Here is a 17,924-nt window from a genome sequence, read left to right on the forward strand (position 1 = left end):
CAGGGATCCCTCTCTGCCTGTTTGAAAAGACAGCACCTGCCTGCCCTCCCCGCTTCCCCCTCCTCCCTCCCCCTCATCCCTCCCCTCCCCTCCTCTTTCCCCCTCTCTTCCTACCTCCCTCCTCCTTCCCCCTGTCTTCCTACCTCCCTCCTCCTTCCCCCTCTCTTCCTACCTCCCTCCTCCTTCCCCCTCCCCCTCTTCTCCCTCTCTCTCCCCCCATCTCTCCTGCCATCCTCCTCACTCCTCCATCCCCCTCCTCCATCTCCCCCCGCCCTGCCCTTCTTTCTTCCCCCCTTTCTTGCCTTCCTAACCCCTCATTGGCCTCCCCCATGGGGGGCTGTCGCAGCCTCCCTGCTCTGTGCCTGGGGAGGTGTATGTCTCCCATGGGCATGCATAGCCCCTGGAGGTTGTACCATGCATTCTGCACCCTGTCTTCACCACAGAGCGGGCAGGATGGCCCTGCTGGGGTCCAGAGAGAAAGACCTCATCAGCTAGGAGCTGCAGGTAGAAGAATGGGAGAGGAACCCGGGGAAGGGAAGAGGGAGCCAGCCCTGCACTTGCTGCCCTCGTGGGCGTCATGTCCTCAGCGCATCCGCACCCCTCCCTCGGCCAGCAGGTGCAGTGACCAGGCCCACACCCCAGCCCGTCCTGCACTCTGCTCACGAAGCCATCACAGGCATGGGAGCTGGCACTGGGTCCTTCCTGGGTTGGCCACGGATGGCCGCAGGGGTCAACACCAGAGCTTATCTTTACTCTAGAAAGTCCCTATGTAGACAGCAGATACCGTTGCCAGTCCAGTCTGGCTCCTGGCCAGACCCCTGCCCTGTGGTGCCATGCCGAGAGGTGCCAGGTGAGAGAGGCACTTAAGTCCAGGGGTCCCAGACTTTATTTTAAGTCCAAGTAAACCAAGACCCCAGAGAGACGGGTGCAGAGGCACTGGAGAGAGAAGTGTCCTAGTTGTAGGAACAAGTGCAGAGGAGGGGCAGGGACACACAGGGAGGGAGTACGGTGACCCAGGGGACGGGTGTGTGTGTGTGTGTGCATGTGCACGTGCATGGGGTCCTGTGTGTGTGCATGTGTGTATATGTGTGTGTGTGTGCTTGGGGTCCTGTGTGCTTGGGGTCCTTTGTGCGTGTGTTTGCATGTGTGTGCTTGGGGTCCTCTGTGCATGGGGTCCTGTGTGCATGTGTGTGTATGTGTGTGTGCTTGGGGTCCTGTGTGTGTGTGCATGTGTGTGTGTGCAGGGGGTCCTTTGTGCGTGTGTGTTTGTATGTGTGTGCTTGGGGTCCTCTGTGCATGTGTGCTTGGGGTCCTGTGTGCATGTGTGTTTGCATGTGTGTGCTTGGGGTCCTCTGTGCATGGGGTCCTGTGTGTGTGTATGTGTGTGTGTGTGCAGGGGGTCCTTTGTGCATGTGTGTTTGTATGTGTGTGCTTGGGGTCCTCTGCGCATGGGGTCCTGTGCGTGTGTGTGTGTGTGTGTGCATGCGTGTGCACAGGGAAGAGGGGACATGAGGGGAAACCTGTGACAGACTTCAGTGTTCACTTGGAGGTGGGGAGCACAATACTATTTTAAGTAAGAAGGTGATCTTATGGACATTGTATTTTTAAAAATTTATTTATTTATTCAGCCAGCAAAGTGACAGGAAGAGGAAGAGGCAGTGAGAGAGATCTTCAATCTGGTTTGCTCCCGAGATGGACATAAGATCCCGTGTTGGGCCAGGCTGAAGGACCCGGGAACTCTGTGTGTGTCTCCCACGTGGGCGTAGTGGCCCCAGTGCCTGGGCCGTGTTCTGCTGCTCTCCCAGGGTGCATGTTAGCAGGGAGTTGGACCGGGAGTGGAGCAGTCAGAACTGAGGCAAGCACTCTGACACGGGGTGCTGGTGTCACCAGCTTAACAGGGTCACTATGGGCACCCGTCGAGAGAAGGCCACGTGGATGGTTCTGGACACAGGACAGACAAGTGCCAAGGCCATGGTAATCAGCAGAGGCGAGGATGCTGGTTATACCAGAACGGCATTGTGGGTCCATTTCCCAGGCCGAATTTGCCCCCGTGTGTGATGTGGCACACAGAGAGGGTCTGCTGACCTCGGCCCCGGGCACGCGTGAGCACATGTGTGACCTTCGCTCGCTCTGTGTGTGATCAGGACCAAGAGCCAGAGCTGGTTACTCCAGGAAGAGTGAGGAGTCCGATGGGTGGTTCCAGAACGTCTGAATCGAATGCTGTTCCCTCTGCCTCCACAGACCTCCAGGAGCTGCACAGTTCCCGGAGGCCGGGGCCCATTGCTCTGGGCTGTGCGCAGAGCCGCGGCAGCCAAGCGCTCCGGGCGAATGAGCCAGCATCGGAAAAGCACCAGCTGCCCTCTCAGAGCCACAGAGAAACAGCAGAGGGTAGGCCTGGCCTTGCACGGGGCTGCTGGGGGAGAGCGCATTCCTGGGATAATTCCCTACAGAAGCTCCCCTGGGAGTCTGGTGATTCAGAGCAGACTCGGAGGAAGCCCAGGGCAAGCTGGGGGGAGGGGGGTGGCTGCAGGCTGCTCTCCGCGCTCTGAGGGGACGACTGCCCCGGAAGGACCAGGACGGTGTTTGCGAGAAGCCCTGCTAACTGGACACTCGGGGTTACCTGTCAGCCCCACACTGTGGAAGGGACCTGAGACTTGGGACCTGGGACGTGGGAGGCTGAGGCACACGGCACAGGTGGTGTCTCCGGGGAGGGGCTTCGGCAGGCCCTGGGCCTGCTCGGTGAGGTTGTTGAGCTGCTGGGAGAGCCGGCTCCTCTGGCGCCAGCAGCCTGAGCACTGGGCTGCAGGCGGACTGTGAGGAAGTCTCCTTGGAGAGGGGGAGGAAGCCGCGATGACGGTGTTGGGCCAGATGTCGGCCAGAGAAGCCAGGGCAGAAGCCAGAGCCGCCGTGGGGCTGCTGGATGTCAAAGGCCAGGCTTGTCGGTGCTCCCCCAAGAACCCGCCTGAGACAGCACTGTGGCTGTCACCGTCCTGTCCCGGAGGCGGGGTTAGCTCCTCCGTTACTGTTACTTGGGGAGCACTGTGCCTTCCGGGACCCTGCTCCTCTTCCCTCCCCGCTCTTGCAAGCCCCTCTGCTGGGTTGAGGACGGGGCAGAAAACCAGCTGTCCACTTGGGTGTCTTTGGGGATGCGGCTGAGCCGGCCTGCTTCCGAGACGCTGTACACAGCGCATCTCCCTGAGCTCGCTGGGGCCCGCTGCGACCAGTTCACTGCCCACATGGAACTCACGGGCCTTCTCACAGGTGAGCTCCTTCCGGGGCTGGGGTCGTGCGCACAGGTGAGCCCTGAGCAGGGGGCCGTGGTGACTCTGGCTTCATCGTGGCCACAGCAGCTGACTGACCTTGCTCCCGCAGGGTCACTCTTGGGCTCTCCAGAGGCCCCGGGAGCCTGGTGGTGGCGTGGCTGTCAGCTCAGGCAGCGGAGGAGGGGCTGGCTGGGCCCAGCAGGATGTTGGGAAATGCCTCCCCCACAGAGCTGAGGTCACTCTTCCGGCCACTGCTGCCTGTTTCTGCTACCAAAACCTGTCTGCTCTCTCTCGAACAGCCGCCACCACCCACACCCCTCTTTCCCAGTCCTGCCCACCCGCGGGCTGTGGCTAACAGTCGGCTTGTTTTATTCTGCTGCTTTGGAAGCACATCAAGAGACACATGAGCTGTGAGGCGGGCCCTGTGCATGCCCCACCCCCACCCCCACCGGCTCTGGGGGGCCTTTGCCTGCCGCCCGCTGGGCTTGGGGTTTCCGGGGCAGAGGAGCCCCTGATGGGAGCATCCACGGGGCAGCAGTCCCCAGAGTGCAGTCACACGAAGGGGCCACAGTCCAGATGCGCGGACACCTCTAAGCCCCAGTGCGTCTCTGAGCGCCCAGTCCGGGCTGTAAAATGGGTAGAATCATCAGGGTTCAACAAGGCAGTGCTCCTGCAGTGTGGCACCAGGCCTAGGCCACAGCTGCTCAGGGTTGCAAGGTGTCCGGCGCGTAACAGATCTTCCCAGGCAGACGAATCAATTAATTCACAGGCTTTTATTGGGGTTCCGCTCCCGGGCGAGGTTCCCCGTCCCAACAGAGCAACAGAGCGGGGGCCGGGGAAGTCGCGCGGCAGAGATTGGAGGGCTCCTTTTATAGATTCAGGGCGTGGGGGTTGAAGGTCGAGGCGGGTCTGATCCTCACTGGTTGACCTTTAGGCACCCGCAGGGACCTTGACAAGGACTTTTCTTCCCCGCAAGTAGAGGTAGGGACTTCTCCATTCCCGGAAGTGTAGGCCTTCCTCCATGCGGATCCCAATGCTACCATCTAGCCTGGCATATGGTACTACCCAGAAACAGCAGCTGGCAAACACCTTGAATACGGAGCTACTAAATGTTGCAGCCTCCTTTATAAACCTGCAAGACCAGATTGACTCCCTGGCTGATGTGGCCCTTCAAAGCAGAAGGGCATTAGACCTCTTACTAGCAGAAAAAGGGGGAATGTGTGTATTTCTGGGGGAGCAGTGCTGCTTTTTTACTAACACATCTGGACTGGTCAGAAATATGGCACAACATCTGCCTGGGAAGGTTTGTTGCGCACTGGACACCTTGCAAGGGTGGGCTGAGCAGACCCCGTCCCTGTCCCGGGTCTGAGTTCCTGGCTGTAGTCCGGCTCCCTGCTAAAGAACCCTGGGCAGTAGAGATGGCTCAAGTGCTAGGGTGCCTGCTGCCCACGTGGATGGAGATCCTGGTTCCAGGCTTTGGCCTGGCCCCACCCCGGTGGTCCCAGGCATTTGGGGAGTGAACCAGAGGATGGAAACATCTCTCTCTGCCTTTCAAACAAAATCAAAATAAAAATTTAAAAACGAGCTGATTCACCTGTTCCCTCTCCAGCACCCGAGCTTAAAGGAGCCGGCGGGCCTGGAAGGGGTGCGAGGTTGCTCAGGCCGCCGCTTGGGGACCGCAGAGCGGGACCCCGACGCCCCGGCGACCCCGGCTCCCAGCCACGACCTGCGGCGCAGCGGTGGCCTAGGCACTGTCCAGGTCCGGAGAGCCCGCTCTCCAGGCTGCCAGCCATTTGCATTCCAATGCAGCCACCTCGCCGCCCAGCCAGGACCGGCACCGCGGGCGACCAGGCGGGGCCGGCGCGGGGCGGGGCCGGCGCGAGAAGGCGGGGTCTCCCGCAGGTGCGGCCCGCGGCTCGGGTTTCGCGGAAACGACTCCGGCCCGGGCAGGCACGCAGTCTCGCACCGCGGCCGTCGGGGCCTGGCTTCCTCCTGCGCGGCGAGGACTCGGGTTCGAGTCTGCGCCCGCAGCGCCGGGGACGATGCGCGTCCGGAGTGCGGCGTGGCTGCTGGGGGGCGCGCTCCTGCTGGCGGCCTCGGCCTCCTGCAGCGGCACAGACCCAGGTGAGGCTCGGCCCGGCCAGGGAGGCTCCGGGCACGAGGGGCAGGTGCGTGCGCCCAGGTGCTCGGCCGCCGCCCCTGCCTGCCCGCCCGCCCCGAGCAGACTCTGGATCCCCCGGGCCTGTCTCTTTGCAAACACCGAGTCCTCGGGCGCCCTCCGCGCTCTCGAGGGGCCGCCCCGAGCTGGTCTCGCGGGCCGGGAGCGCGGGGCTGAGCGCGGGCGAAGTCGGGGCCCGACTCCCGGGCCGGCTGGGGCCTCGCGGGAGTGCGGGCGGAGCTTCCTGCCCGGCCCAGGAGAGTTGGAAAGGAGGTGCCTGTCGCTTTCGCCGACCGCTCCGGGAGGCGCCGGTCGGGCCGGGTCGGAGGGCGCGGTTCCTGCCCCCGGGGGGTTTCGAGGGGAACGCCCCCAAGCGCGCGGCCGCGTCGGTTCCTCTGCCTTCTCCGTTCGCCTGCGTCGGATTCTTAGACTCGGGGCAGAGGTTCTGTGCGCAGGGTTTGGTTTTACTTTTCGTGCGTGGGTGTGGATGCGGCAGGTCTGGGACGGTGCGGGCAGCTCCTGCGGGAAGCGCGCCCTGATGGTGCTGTTGACGCAGCGGGAGGCTGGGGCCCGCGGTCCCGGGAGCTTGCGGGGGGCTTGACGTCCTCGGGTTACTTGTTAACCTGAGTCGTTCATCATCGGCCCTGGGGCTTTCCCCGTCCGCACATGGCGCTCCTCGGCGGAGCGCTGCGGGGACGAGAAGCCCAGCGGGTCCCAGCGCACGAGGACCCCGGCCGCGCTGTGTCCTGAGCCTAGTCTGGCTTCCGAGGGGCGGCCAGCGGCTCTGCCCGGCCCAGGGGCCGCCATGGGCTCCCGCGCCGGCTCCAGCAGGGGGGCTCCTTACCTAGAGGCCCCCAGGTGACAGGTGAGAAACAGCCGGGCTGAGCCGCTGCTGGCAGGCAGGTGGCCTGGACCCAGCCTGCCTACCGTGCCTGGGCCTGGAGGTGCCCAGAACCCACCCACTCGTTGCCCGTGGAGGGAGGAGGACATGAGCTCTCTGTGAAAGGGCTTTGAGTGGTCACACAGACAGGAGAGGATTTTAACTAAGCGCCTACCTCAGCTGCTGAGTGTGGTGTGTAAGCCGCGAGCTCCCACGGAAGATCTTCCCGCACGGGCGTGAGACAGCAGGTGAGCGGCACGCCTGCACCTGCACGGCACCGTCTGGGACCCCGGGGCGAGTCATGGGGGCAGGCACTGCGGTGTAAATGCACCTGGGTGTTTCGGGGGAGCACGGCCTCCCCAGGCCCCTGTGTCTCAGGGGTCTACCTGACTTGCTTGGGGTTTTATGAGCCACGCCAATGCGCCAGCGCTGAAGAAAACACGGCTCCTCGTGAGAGCCCACTGAAGACATTGACCCAAAGCCAGGGGGGTGGGGTGTCTCAGCCTGTGCTCCCTGGGGAAGGCTCTGAGCAGGGTGGGGGAAGGCAGGGGGAGGAGAGTGCAGTGGGGGAACGCAGGCAGCAGGGCACTTGGGAGGGGCGCACCTGGCTCCCTGGGCAGGGCAGGGCCAGAGGGGTGCACGTGGCCCTCCCCAGCTTCCCCTCTGTCCTGGAGTGGTGTGACTGGGGTCTAACAGAGAGGATGCTGCACTCTGTCCTCCTGGGTGGAACTCCTTAGAGCAGCAGGACTGTGAAGCGTGCAGGGCCCTCGCATGGTCTCAGCTGTTCTTCAACGATCAGTGTGTAGAAATTGTCCATACCCAGGACTGCGTGTCAAGGTGTTGAGCTAGTCCTCTTCCCAGTCCGTGTTCTTGTACCAACACTGGTTTTGTGCCCTGGGGCTGCAGTGAGTCCCTGGGCCCCAGGGCAAGCGCTCTTCCCTTGCGAGATGCCTCTGAGAGGTGTTGGGGTCATCCCTGCCCTCCGTGCCGTCTTCCTCCCCAGAGGAAGTGGTGTGGACGCGTGGGGTGCACCCTCCTGGATTTGGCTCTGCACATAAGCACAAGCGTGCTTTATGGCACCCACAGAGCTTGTCGTCCCGCCAATGCCTTGTTCCCTTCAGCAGTCCGTATGGTGCCCTGTCCCTTCAGCGCAGCAGGGATGGACTCTGGGGGCCGCGGACTGTCCTGGGGAAGTGGCTGATGGAGGTGCCTGCTTCCTGTGTCTGGCGGCAAGGCAGGGATCCTCACGTACTCCCAGAGGGATCGTGAGTCAGCCGTGGAAGTCGTGGGGTGGCTGGGTCTGGGGACTGCAGTTCAAGCAGCAATTGAGGATAAGGTGAAGGAGACGGCCAGCGGGGAGGCACGGCTCATCTCTGGGAAGCATAGGCACCCCCTCGGGTGTGCGCAGGTCCCGGAGCTGCACCCACCTGAGTCAGAGCTGGCCGTCGTCTTCAGCTTTCCCAGGCGCATTAGCAGGGAGCTGCATAGAAGTGGAGCAGCGGGACTTGAACCCTTGTCCATATGGGAGGCCGGTATTGCAGGCGGTGGCTTTACCTGCCACGCCACAGTGCCGGCCCCTGAGTTATCTGATTCTGCAAGCGATTTGAAGTTTCCTTGTCTGGCTTATTCCTAACCCAAAGCCACGGTCCCTTTGTCTCCTCCTTTTCTCTCTGCTTCGGCATTCTTGTTTAAAATGCGTTTTGAGATCTCTCTGGCTTGCTTCCTGGAGGAGTTGGCCACGTGGAAGTGAGGCACGCGTGCCTCCCTGGCCCCAGCGCCCCGGGATGCCCAGCCCGCTCCCACCCCTGCACCCTGTGCTGCCTTCACAGGGCTCCCGCACCACGTCTCCCAAGGAAGGGCCTCCATGGTCGCCAGCCCTGCCCCCCGCGCCCACCCCGCCTCCCTGCGGGGGTCAGCCTGGGCTGCACACTCCGTGCACCGCACGTGTCCTCCCCAGTAGCTTCCTGAATGTCCCAGGCCAGAGCAGGTTATCAGTACTGCCCGATACCGGCCCAGTGTGTGGGTCTGGCCGCCTGTCTGTGAATAGGAGGGTGTTTGTGGCTGTCCGCTGTCAGGGGGATGCTCCGTATGCCTGTTTCTGCCTGGCCTATTTTCACTGCTTTGGGGTCTGCTGGGAGTGAGGTTGCTCAGCCGGATGCCGCTGTAGCCTTTGAGGGCCTCTGGCCTTCGTCTGTCCTGTCACGCCCCTCCGTGTCCCCACCAGCCCTGTCTCACCCCGCTCCTGTGAGCCTGACACAGGTCTCATGGATAATTTCATCCTAAAACATTTCAGAGTGAACTCACATGAGGCATTTATTTATTTTTTGAAAAGGTTGCTTATTTGAGAGGCTGGGTGACAGATCTTCCATCCCCTGGCTCACTCTCCAAATGCCTGCAACAACCCAGGCTGGGCCAAACCCAAGCCAGGAGCCAGGAATTCCACCCGGATCTGCCACGCGGGTGGCGGGGGCTCAAGCACTTGGGCCATCACCTGCTGCTTTCCAGGCACTGGATTGGAAGCCAAGTAGCTGGGACGCAAATGGCACGCAGGTGGGGGCCACGGCATCCCGAGCGGCTTAATCGGCCGCACCGCAGTGCCCACAGCTGTGGTCTCGCTTAAGCACAACCAGGCACTGTTGCGGTACCTACTGAGAGCAGTTCCTTAACGTGATCAAACACTCGGCATCTAAATGTCTCGTTGTCTCCTAAGTGTTATTTCAGTGCTGTGTCCCTGGCCAATCCACGAGAAGTCAGACATCATCTCATGGGTCCTTTAAGGCTGTGAATCTGAGCTGCCCCCCACCCTTACTTTCCGCTGTGTAGCTCACATGTGAGAAGCTGGGCCCTGGGCTTTGCGTGCCGGGGTGTCAGTGCGTCTGTCACCCACTGTTCCTGTTGATTGGGTGCTGGGGTTCGGGTGCTTGTCTGGATGTCAGGGCCCTGGGGTGATTAGGTCATGGGGTGGAGCCCTCAAGATTGGGGTCAGCGTCCCTTCTGCACGCAGACAAGTCTGTAAGCCGACCCACGGGGCAGGCACAGGCCCTGCAGGCTGCACCCTGACCTCCCCCAGCCCCCAGACTGTGGGAAGTTCCGGATTCTGGGTTCAGCCACTGAGTGGGAGGCATGGCGGCTGCAGGGTCAGTGGCTCTGGATTCAGGTCCTCTTTCTGCCAAGGTCACCTCCCTGCTTCCTCTCACCCTCAGGCACAGCAGCTCCACTTCGGTTTTCTGTGGTCGGGTGGTCGTGGCCAGGTGGTCGTGGACCGTGGCGCACTGGGAGTGCCCTGGATGGAGCAGGCTCGGTGCGGGGGGAATGGCTTCTCCTGTGGGGACTGCGGCTGCTGCAGCTCTGCCACTCGCCCCACACGTCGGGGGTCAGGTGGAGCCCAGAGACCCTGACGGGCTTCAGGTCAAGGCAAGATGTAAACACAGGAGGTCATTTACAGAGAGTGGGTTTTAAAGTGGCAAATTAGAAAGTGTGAATATTCTGTTTGGAGCTGTAAGTTGCGTGGGTCCCTGTGGAGTGCAGCGTGGAGCCCCCGCGAGGCTGTGGAGGCTGGCGTGGTTAGGGTCGTGGGTTTTAGAGACGGGCTGGTGGGGGTGACCTCTGTCCACTGCCTGGCAGTGAGGCTGTATCAGTGGTCCCTGCTGCAAGGCCGCCATGGACTGGGAGGGCTGGAGGCAATGCTGGGCCTTGCTGGGAGGGGACGCTTACGGGACTGAGACAGTTTCATGTTCCAGAGCTCACTGCCGTCACCCTGCCGGGGCGTGGGTTTGCTGTCAGGTGGCCAAGCCCATGGCCTGGCAGGAATGGCCGCTGAGTGCGCCCCTGAGCCTCGCTCAGTCCTTCCGTGGTGCGTCTCCCCGCGTGCATGGTCCAGGGCTCGCAGTCACGTTCAGCGACTCTACAGCTGGAACTGGAGATGCTGCAGTCCGACTCCGACTGTCCAAGGCCTGAGTCTCGGCAGTAAGCAGGGAAAGAGACCTATTCCAGGGGCTGGAGCGTCCAAGGCCGGGCAGCCCCATCTGCTCAGCCTCTGGGGAAGCGCCCTTCTGGGTACATCACAGCCTGGCGATGTGTCCCGGGCAGGAGGTGCCTTGGGGGAGGCCACGTGGCAAGAGGGGAGGTGCTCTGGTGTGACAGCACGCGAGCTGACGTACCCTGTAAGGCCAGCGTGGCTGCTTCCCGAGGGCACCCACCCACCTCTCAGTCCCATCACATTGGGGACCGCGCCTCCAGCAGGCCACGTGCACGCTGTCACAGCCACTCCTGCCGCTCTGCCGGGGCGAGGATCACAGGTGCATGCTAGTTCTTGGAGCACTCGAGAACTAGTTACTCTGGAAAACAAATAAGTGGAGCATGCAGTGAAGTCAGTGTGGTGGTTGGTGTTGGGTAAGAATGGACTAGAATAGTGTGAGAGACATCAGAGTGCACGTGGGTAGTAGAGGCCATCAGGGTGCACCCTGGGAAATAGAGGCCATCAGGGTGCACCCTGGGAAATAGCACCATAGAGTACCCTGGGTAATAGAGGCCATCAGGGTGCACCCTGGGTAATAGAGGCCATCAGGGTGCACCCTGGGAAATAGCACCATAGAGTACCCTGGGTAATAGAGGCCATCAGGGTGCACCCTGGGAAATAGAGGCCATCAGGGTGCACCCTGGGAAATAGCACCATAGAGTACCCTGGGTAATAGAGGCCATCAGGGTGCACCCTGGGAAATAGCATGAGGGTGAACCCTGGGAAATACAGAGCGTCAGGGTGCATCCTGGGTAATAGACCATATCAGGATGCACCCTGGGTAATACGATGGAGGACCTAGTTTTTTTGTGACACATTTTTATGCATAGATGTATTGGGAGTGGACGTGTTTCTTCCTGTAAGTTGTGATCAAGTATTTGAAAGGCACTGTAGTGTGTAGGCATGTTCCTTTTTACTTGAACATGATGGATTCTATCTGAAAACTTACAAATGCAGTTGGAGCAGTAGCGATTGGTTTGTCCCTAGCCCCTAGCGTGTGAGTTTCCTGTAGCAGGGATGGGTTCCCTCCCCCTGCTGGAGGCAAGTCTGAAATCACTCCCTCTGAGGCTCCCGGACAGTCTGCACCTGATGCTTCCGGCTCCTGGCGGCTCTTGGCATTTACTTGGCCTTCCTAGAAATATCCTGGTCTTTCCTGGAATTCCTTGGCCGGACCTTGGCGTCAGTCTGTTCTCACACCACTTTGTCCTATGTCTCCTTTGCTGTCTCCACCTCCCTCTGCGTTTTTCTCAGAGACCCTTGTCCTAGGCTAGGCTCCCCTGGGTGATCTCAGAGCTCCTAGTGACGCCTGCAGAGCCCCTTGCCCGAGCAAGGCCAGGTTCAGTTACGGGAAACGAGACTTGGGCTGCTCTCTGGGGGCCACCTGCCAGACTGCACAAGTGGAAGGTGAGTCATGGATCCCATCACTGTCCAGCGCCCCACCCATGGTGAGCACCCTTGGTCCCCAGGGGATCTGGAGGGAGGGAGGGAGGGGTGCATGGTGGCAGTGGGGAGGGTGGTTGGGGGGTTGAGGGAGATGCAGGAGGGGCTGGCTGTCCTCTCTGGTGGTAGCCGCAGGAAGTCCCCGGGTCTCAGGCGTTAAAGTGAATTCTTGACTCCGCCCCACGCTCTCGCTCCCTCTGCTGGTGGTCTGTGGATGCTTGCTTGGGTAGTGTGCCTGTGGATTCCTTTGTGGTTTTGGGGTTAAGCTCATCCTGCGGGGAGGGAGGGGGAGCTATGCTGGAAGGCAGAGTGACTTGGTCATCAGCATCCCCTCCTGCCCCGTGACCGGGGGCCAAAGGGCTTGTCTGCCTGAGCGCGGAGGAGGGGAATCCCTGCCCCGTGCTGGGCGCAGAGGGGCTGTCCCGTATGCTGGTGGAACTCTGGGACAGGTGTGGCCGTAGGCTGCCCTGGGACAGGGGCTGGGCGGGACGTACTGTCTCACGCTCTCGAGGGCTTGGGAGGCAGTTCCCGCTCAGCCTGGATGGATTTCTACCAAGTAGTTGAGAGCCAATGGGTGGGTGCAGTTTGTTAGAAAAAAATATTGAGATAGGACTGGTCTTTTTGTGATTTCCAGAAATCGGTGTTTTGGGGGGCTTCACAAGAACTTCCAGTAAAAAAAACACTTGTCGGTGCCCACGCTGTGGTGCAGCCAGCCGTGCCGCATCCCTTACCGGTGCCGGTCCCAGTCCCGGCTGCTCCACTTCCGATCCAGCTCCCTGCCAGTGGCCTGGGAGAGCAGCAGAAGATGCCCCAAGTGCTTGGGCCTCTGCTGCCCACGTGGGAGACTTGAAAGAAGCTCCTGGCTTTGGCCCGGCCCACCCCTGGCCATTGCAGCCATCTGGGGAGTGAACCAGCAGATGGAAGATATGTCTGTCTGTCTTTCTCTAATTAAATAAATCTAAAATAAATAATCTAAATAAATAAGTTGTAAAAAAAAATCACGTATTATAAAAAGCACCAAGGCAAGAACATCCCAGTCGCGCCATCCCCCAAAGCGAGCCCCTGAGCGGGCGCTGTGTCTAGAGGAGCCAGGAGCCAGGAGCCAGCGTCTCCGTGGCAATGACCTTGTTTGTCTCTCACAGGGACCAACAAGACCTCTAAGGGGCGGAGTCTGATCGGCAGGAACACCGGCTCCTCGGCCGTCACTGGGAAGGGCGTCCCAGTGCAGCCGGGGCTCTCCGTGGACGAGTTCTCCGAGTCCGTGCTCAGGGGGAAGCTGACCACCGTCTTCCTCCCCGTGGTCTACACGCTGGTGTTCGTGGTCGGCTTGCCGAGCAACGCCATGGCCCTGTGGGTCTTCATTTTCCGCAGCAAGAAGAAGCACGCCGCCGTGATCTACATGGCCAACCTGGCCGTGGCCGACCTCCTGTCGGTGCTCTGGTTCCCTCTGAAGATCGCCTACCACGTGCACGGCAACCACTGGGTGTACGGGGAGGCCCTGTGCAAGGTGCTGGTGGGCTTCTTCTACGGCAACATGTACTGCTCCATCCTCTTCATGACCTGCCTCAGCGTGCAGCGCTACTGGGTCATCGTGAACCCCATGGTGCACCCCGGCAGGGCGGCCAGGCTGGCCCTCGGCGTCTCCCTGGGGATATGGCTGCTCATCCTGCTGGTCACCATCCCCTTGTACGTCGTGCGGCAGACCGTCCACATCCCGGCCCTGAACATCACCACCTGCCACGACGTGCTGCCCAAGGACGTGCTGGTGGGAGACATGTTCAGCTACTTCCTCTCGCTGGCCATCGGGGTCTTCCTCTTCCCGGCCTTCCTCACGGCCTCCGCCTACGTGCTCATGATCAGGACGCTCCGCTCCTCGGCCATGGACGAGAACTCGGGCAAGAAGCGGCGCAGAGCCGTGCGGCTGGTCATCACCGTGCTGGCCATGTACCTCGTCTGCTTCACGCCCAGCAACCTTCTGCTGGTGGTGCACTACTTCCTCATCCGCACCCGGGGCCAGAGCCACGTGTACGCCCTCTACCTGGGCGCCCTCTGCCTGTCCACCCTCAACAGCTGCATCGACCCCTTCGTCTACTACTTCGTGTCGCAGGACTTCCGGGACCACGCCAAGAACGCGCTCCTGTGTCGCAGCGTGCGGACCGTGAAGCGGATGCAAGTGTCCCTCAGCTCCCAGAAGGTCTCCTGGAAGTCCAGCTCCTACTCCTCAAGCTCCACCAGCGTCAAAACCTCCTACTGAGCCCCCAGAGCTCAGGCGCAAGCGTCCGCTGACTGCTCAGGTCCCGGCCCCTGCCGCTCAGCACGGCCCAGTGCGTCCCCATCTCCGGTCCCGGCCCCTGCCGCTCAGCACGGCCCAGTGCGTCCCCACGTGCGTGGCGGGGACGTGACGCCAGTGTCCGCCTCAGGGACCATGTGCCCAGATGCTCCCTGACGCTGCGTGGCCAGCTGCAGACTTCTCAGGAAGTCGGAGAAACCAGGTCAGACGCGCGAAGACCACACTCCCGGCCCAGCCGCCATTTCTCTTGTCAGAGGTCAGCTGTGGTCTCCTCGGCCCTGAGGGCCCCCGTGGTGGTCCCCCACCCCGATCGCTGAGCTCACAGGCATGTAAGCCCCGGAGAGGTGCAGGAGCCGCCCGGCGCCAGGGCCCAGGCGGTGTCTGTGAGCTGCGGTGCCGGGTGCTCTCACCGCGCCATCAGCAGTCACCGCGGCAGGTGGGAAGCAGTCAGGCGAGCTAAGGCTGGAGCAGCCCCGGATCTGTGTCTGGAAGGCTGTGCCGATCGGAGCCCCCGGAGGTTGGAGAACCATCCTCTCCTCCTGGTGCACTAATAGTTTTTGAAAGCCCAGAACTTTCTGTGTCTCTTTTATGTTCACCCCATAATGAAATCTGTTGCCTTTTTGATACATTGTTTCCTTTTAAGTCCTTTGGGCTTTGTTTATTTCTGGCTATTGGAGGATTTTAAACATTGTATACTCTGCTTCTGTTGGACTTGTAAGTGACTCTGGTCTGAGTTACAGACCGCAACTGGCAGTATCCTTCACCGTTTAGTGTTGTAAAGAGTTGTTGGGATGTTTGTGGTCAGTGTTCACTCGCTGTGGGGGGGGGGTGTCTGGGTTTGCACCCCGTCTGCTTGGAAAATGACACCAGAGAAAATGGGCTTGCTGCGCGTTTTGAGGGTGCTTGACTCCAAACCGACTGCACCGCTGTGGTCGTGACAGTTTGAGAATGATTATTTCATTGTGCTACTGATTTATAAAAAAAATGAATTTTTTTACAAATCGTCTCTGTGCTGTTTCCTTTTGTTCTGAGGGAGGCATGGGGCGGGGGAAGGGTTGTTGGTTCTCAGGGCGTGTGGGAGACCTCTGTGTTCAGGGCGGCAGACTGTCAGGTGTGCTGCAGGCCGTCCCTGCTGCCTCGAACGCTGTGTGCAGGCTTTGTGGAGAGAGAGTGGCAGGGAAGGTTCTGGAAGTGGAGTGGCCAGGTCAAAAGTTACGTGGGGATTTTGAGTTTTCACAGTGCTCGCCAAGTCATGTCTCTGCCAGAGTACCGCGTCTGCCCGGGTCTGCCTCCCGGGAGTTGTGAGGGGATGGTGAGGGGATGGTGAGTCGGCTCTGAGCGCAGGTCCCGAGCCGGGCCAGGTTCTGACCCCGCGGCCGTGGGGAAGGTGCTTCCTGGTTTTACTAGGCAGGTTGGCTGTGCCTTCCTCGTGACTTTGCAGGGTGAGTAGTGGTGTGTTTGTGCACCCTAAGCACGTGGCACTGTCGCTATCACGGTTGTCCCACCTCAGCTGTGGTTACAGCTCCGTGGTTCTAGCTCCCCTCCGCAAGTGCGGATGGAAAAGTCCAGAGGCCAGCAGCTCATGTGCTGTGACCTGGGCAGTGTCCTGAGTGGCGTGAGACAGGTTGCACTGCCGTGAGTCATCCTGCCGTCTCTGAGCCCAGTGCCTGGCGGAGGTCTGGTGGGGTCACAGCGCCTGTGCTCAGGGGCCCCTTGTTACCCCAGTCCGTGGTCCACTGTGTGCGTGAGCAGGGACTCCAGCGAGCCCCACTGTGCGCGGTTCAGTTGTGCCAAGGAGAAGCTGGGACGGTGTGGAGAGAGAGAGGCCATCGTTCATATTACTCTTTTTCCTTTGATATTCTTTTCTTTTCTTTTTCTTTCTTTCTTTCTTTTTTTTTTTTTTTTATTAGAGAGCGGTAGAGACAGAGAGGTGTTCCATCTGCTGGTTCGCTCCCCAAATGGCTGCAATGGCTGGAGCTGCACCAATCCAAAGCCAGGAGCCCGGAGCCTCCTCTGGATCTCTCACGTGGATGCAGGGGTCCAAGCACCTGGGCCATCCTCTGTACTTTTCCAGGTGCGTTAGCAGGGGGCTGGATTGGAAGTGGAGCGGCCGGGACTTGAACTGGCGCCCACATGGGATGCCAGTGCCGCAGGCTGGGGTTTTACTCCCCTGTGCCACCCACCCCAGTCCATGTTACTCTTTTATAAAATAGACCCCACTCCCTTGTTCTTGTTTTTCAAGATTGTAAACATATTTATTTGAAAGGCAGTCGGGGGAGGAGGAGAGACAGAAGTCTTCCATCTGCTGATGGACTCCCAGGAACCTGGAGCTCCAGCCAGGTCTCCGGTGTGGGTGGCAGGGACTCAGGCACTTGAGCCATCATCTGCCAGGCCCCAGGTGCATTGGCCAGGAGCTGGGTGAGAAGCAGAGCAGAGAGGACTTGAGCCAGCACAGTGATGGGGATGTGTGCGAACTCAGTGGTGGCTTCACCTGCTGCCCTGGCCCCACGGAACATCATCCTACGGTGTCGTTGCAGCCAGGCTGCCTCCCGGCACAGGAAGTGCTGGCACAGACGGCGCAGCGTGCCGTGGACCGGGGCCTCCCCGCGAGGGTGCTGCTGTGCCATGACGGCCGCAGGCTGCCTGCCTGCCACCTGCCTGCACCGCCACTCCAGGCTTTGCTTTCTGGCCTGCCCTGCCCTGTGTCTCCCAGCATCCTGGGAGATCGGGCCCGTTTCACAGATGGGACATCGGAGGTGCTGGATGTGAGGTAAGAAAGCCGCCGCAGGTCCGAGGCCTGACCCCGGGGAGATCTTTGGTCCTTGCCGTTTCTTAATTAGTATTTTTATGATATGAGCTGTACGAAAGCATACAATGAAGCCACTTCCACTCCGCCACCTGTTTCTGTTGTCCTGTCCCAGAGCCAGCTAACGTTTGTAACAGTTTGTAGAGAATATGAGCGTTACGCTATTTAATTGATTTGGCAAGCAGAGTGGCAGAGATCTTCTGTCTGCTGGTTCACTTCCCAAATGGCCACAACAGCCGGGGAAGGGCCAGACCAAAGCAGGAGCCAGGAACTCCTGGGGTCTCCCACATGGGCAGCAGGGGCCCAAGGACTTGGCCATCTCTGCCTTGCAGGGTGTGCACTAACAGGGAGCTGGATCTGGTGTGACGTGAACCCAGGCACTCCGATAGGGGATAGGGGCATCCCGTGTGACGCCTAGCCACTGCACCCCACCACCGCTCCTGCGCCACATTCCGAGTGACGAGGTAGTACCCTGGGTGGGTGACCTGGTCCTATTCTTGACTCATTTCCAAAAAGCCCTCGAGTGTGTGAGTTCAGGTGTGGAAGGAGGGATTTGAGAAGTGGACTCCCGGGAGTCTCCCGGAGCAGCTGAATCTTAGAAGCAAGGCCAGCGGCCAGCGGCGCCCCTGGGGGCTGGGGGGTTGGGCCGAGCACAGGCTCCTCGGAGGACGCCAGCGTGCGCTTGTTTTAGGCACCCTGCCGCCCTCTGATTTTCTGAACCAAGCCCCGAAGCACTGAAAGTCTGACTGGCTCTCTGTGCGGGCTGTCCTGGGTTCCCAGGGCCGTGTCCTGGGCGTTTCCTGCTGTGTCACTTGGTTGGTTCTTGGTTGTTTGCCCCGGGAGTTCCTGGCCTGTGAGCTCATTAGCATGCATAGCTTTGCGCTGACACCTTCATCCCTGCAGCCTGGGGAGGACGTGGGCGTCCAGCTCACAGACTCACAGACCCGCGGGAACCACTGTGGTCTGGCCCGGGACAGAAACTGCTTGCCAGAGAAAGGCATGTGGACAGGCCGCCCTGACCCCCTGGTGGGTGGTTTTTTTTTGAGACATGTTTTTGAAGGGGGGAGAG

At 60.6% G+C, this 17,924-nt stretch overlaps 1 protein-coding gene across 1 annotated transcript; it reads left to right on the top strand.

Moving 5' to 3' along the window:
• The first annotated feature begins 5,134 nt into the window (after nucleotides 1–5,134).
• On the top strand, nucleotides 5,135–15,052 carry F2RL1 (F2R like trypsin receptor 1). The gene is made up of 2 exons (XM_002723017.6): nucleotides 5,135–5,387; nucleotides 12,902–15,052. Exons 1-2 carry the CDS (start codon nucleotides 5,306–5,308, stop codon nucleotides 14,011–14,013), a joined length of 1,194 nt encoding a protein of 397 aa, XP_002723063.4. The 5' UTR covers nucleotides 5,135–5,305; the 3' UTR covers nucleotides 14,014–15,052.
• Nucleotides 15,053–17,924: the final 2,872 nt, after the last annotated feature.

Source organism: Oryctolagus cuniculus, chromosome 14 (assembly GCF_051225735.1).
Source record: "Oryctolagus cuniculus isolate XC-2025 breed Fujian yellow rabbit chromosome 14, ASM5122573v1, whole genome shotgun sequence".
NCBI lineage: Eukaryota > Metazoa > Chordata > Mammalia > Lagomorpha > Leporidae > Oryctolagus > Oryctolagus cuniculus.

Bases quoted from the DNA above. Each gene is read 5' to 3' on its own strand.
- F2RL1 (XM_002723017.6), top strand. From the start codon at position 5,306: ATGCGCGTCCGGAGTGCGGCGTGGCTGCTGGGGGGCGCGCTCCTGCTG. The intron at 5,388-12,901 runs GTGAGGCTCGGC...TGTCTCTCACAG, and splicing joins CTGCAGCGGCACAGACCCAG to GGACCAACAAGACCTCTAAG.